This window comes from Sminthopsis crassicaudata, chromosome 3 (genome assembly GCF_048593235.1).
Source record: "Sminthopsis crassicaudata isolate SCR6 chromosome 3, ASM4859323v1, whole genome shotgun sequence".
Lineage (NCBI taxonomy): Eukaryota > Metazoa > Chordata > Mammalia > Dasyuromorphia > Dasyuridae > Sminthopsis > Sminthopsis crassicaudata.
The window spans coordinates 239,025,141-239,028,211 of NC_133619.1; the positions used below are offsets into that span (position 1 = coordinate 239,025,141).

Here is a 3,071-nt window from a genome sequence, read left to right on the forward strand (position 1 = left end):
AAAAATCTAACTGAGGAAAATACTTCATTAAAAATTAGAATTGAACAAATGGAAGAGAATGACTCAATGAAACATCAATAATCAAACAAAATTTTTAAAAAGAAAAAAAAAATAGAAGATCGATGTGGAAAATAGATTCTGGGAAGAAAATCTAAGAATTATTTGGACTACCTGAAAACCATGATGAAAAAAAGAGACTACACAACATCTTTCAAGAAATCATCTTGCCATTGCCAAGATGTTTTAGAGCCAGAAGTTAAAAATAGCTATTGAAACTCCTGAAAGGGACCCCAAAATAAAAATTACAAAAAATACTGTAGTTAAAATTCAAAGAGAAAATGTTGTGAGTGGCATCCGGATGGGGGGGAGGGGGAGAGGGAGAGGCCTTCGGACACCGCTGCCACCGCTGTCGCCGCTGCCACCGCCAGCTACTTCCCGGGCTTTGCCACCTCTAGATACTTCACATGGACAAAATTGAATAGGAGAAAAAGTTGAGCTGGATTTCATTTGGAATTTGTGTGATACTTTCATTGAATGCAAGTTCCATGCTGCCACATCTGATATTCTTCAGGTGCTCTATAAATGATTGCTGATTTATAGAACTGCCTGCATAATTATGAGAGTTGAACCTATGGGACCTGAAATGGAAGGTTCATAAAATCATAGATTTAAAGCTGGAAGTCCATCTCTCATTTTACAGGGCATCTGACTGACCTAAGAGTAAAGCCATATCATAAACTGCAGAAGAAAGTTTGACCTTTGGAAACTACAAATTGAGAACTAATTTGAACTGTCAAAGGCATAAATAAGAAAAAGATAAAGTGTCCTTCCTTTACTACGGATCTTCAAAGTGTCTAGAATAGATCTTTGTGGGATTACTTCATCAAATATTATGTGTAATATGAGTGGAAAAGGTCCCGCCGAAAGCTTGAATGTTAAAGATATGAATAATACACCATCCGTGACAGTCCAACAAGTAGAAGAAGGAGAAGAGCCATTATGTATCTGGGCTGTTGTGAAACCTGGCAATACTAAGGAGAAAATTGCCTTCTTTGCAGCCCATCAGTGCAGTAACAGGATAGGCTCAATGAAAATTAAAAGCACTTGGGATATTGATGGAAGAGCTACTAAGAGAAGGAAGAAATCTGTGGATCTTAAAAAAGTCAAGGTACAGTTAGAAAGAATGAAAGAAGGTAGTGTCAGGCCCTACCAGCCTGAGCCTTTTGCTTGTGATATTGAACACTGTTCTTTGCATTACATGAGTGACAATGGAAATGGATTCTATCCAGGAAGGCCTGCATCAGTTATCGAAATGGTTGCTTTCTTAGAGCAGAGAGCAAGTGCTCTGCTGGCTACATGCACCAAAAACTGTATCAACTCTTCTGCCACTCTGAGATTCACAAGGCAATCTAAGGAGATACCTCCAGCCTCTGATCTCTTCTGTGTCCTGGAAGCCTGTCTGTGAGGACCCCTTGAGAGGAAACCCCAAAGGCGGCAAACCACAGGGTGAGACTGTGCACGTGCTCGACATGGTGGCCAGGCTGGAGTCGGAATGCTTGAAGCAGCAGAGGTAACGGGAAACGGGGGGAGGCCTTTCTAGAAATAACAGCTTCCAAAGGCATGTGGGCCGGGTGTTGCTGGCAAGTGGCACTCAGGAGGAGGGGAATGAAGTTGTGAAGGGGTTCCCTGAAGTCCCAGATGCCCAGGAAAATCCCGCTGTGGCTGGAACTAGAGATGATGCCCCAGGGATGCCAGCCACTGCTCTTCTCTGCAGGGAACCAAATCTTGGGAATGTGCCTCCCCTGCTTCGCTGTCAGCAGGTGTGGACTTCCGTGTGGACAGTGCAACATTAGAACCGGGGCAGCAGAGCGCTGTGAAAATACGGGGCAGGTGTGATGTGGAGATGACTGAGGAGCTCCAGGGGCCATCTTTTCTGCCTTGCACCCAGCCTCAAGAATTATCATCAGATGCTATGCAAAACAAAGGGGGGACTGTTGATTGTATGAGTAAGAAGATTGTGCCATTTCCCAGCCAGAATCTTGATCAAAGAATGAGAGAGTCTGTGTGTATTAGTATTTCTGTGTCCAAGGTGGAGAAAAACCAGGATTCTGGTATAAGCCTTTGTGAAGATCCACTCCCAGGGATGCTGTTCTTTCTTCAGCCTAATCAACCTGAAAAAATTGGTTCCGAGTTGAATGAAAGTACAAGAAATTCCCCAAGATCTCTCTCAAACGAGGTTTCTTGTGCAGATGATACAGAACTTGGGGGGGAAAGTGTTTCAGTGGTAGATCCCTTTGCACTGGTTGATTCTGCTACAGAAAGTACTATGGAAAATGTACTGCAGGGTCCAGAAGGTTCTTGTTTGAAGAAGCAGGTGTCTCATGACTTTTTGGAGACAAGGTTTAAAATCCAACAACTGCTGGAGCCTCCACAGTACATGGCCTTCTTGCCCCATCATATAATGGTGAAAATCTTCAGGTTTCTTCCAACTAAGAGTTTGGTAGCTCTTAAATGCACTTGCTGCTATTTTAAATTTATCATTGAATACTATAACATCAGGCCAGCAGATTCTCGCTGGGTTCGAGATCCCCGCTATAAAGAAGATCCCTGTAAGAAATGCAAAAAAAAGTATGTGAAAGGGGATGTGTCACTCTGCCGGTGGCATCCAAAGCCCTACTGTCAAGCCTTGCCATATGGCCCTGGATACTGGATGTGTTGTCACCGGTCTCAGAAAGGTGTCCCTGGCTGTAAGCTGGGTCTCCATGACAATCATTGGGTTCCTGATCTGCGTGGTTAAAGCTATCCATAAGAAAGGAGGAAGCTGAAGAGGACTGTTAAAGCCTGTGTGAGGTTTAACTCTTAAAGTAATGAGTGATTTATTTTTAAACAATTATATGATCATTTTTTTTAACTTCAGTGAACTTTATGTTCAAGATGGTATACGGTTTTTAAAGAAATTACTCATCACTGTATGCTTGATCTAAGGCTGTTATTTGTGGTTAGCAAATGAATGTCATGCCCTGTGTTGTTTACAGTGTATATAATTGTTTTGTTTTCACAGGCTGTGAAAG

At 42.5% G+C, this 3,071-nt stretch overlaps 1 protein-coding gene across 1 annotated transcript; it reads left to right on the forward strand.

Annotated features, from left to right (window-relative positions):
* Positions 1–360: 360 nt before the first annotated feature.
* LOC141561121 (F-box only protein 34-like) lies at positions 361–2,797 on the forward strand. Its single transcript, XM_074300247.1, is given in 4 exon segments — positions 361–571; positions 701–1,456; positions 1,458–1,743; positions 1,746–2,797. Coding segments are annotated over 3 exon segments (1,902 nt in total). The 5' UTR covers positions 361–571; positions 701–892.
* Positions 2,798–3,071: the final 274 nt, after the last annotated feature.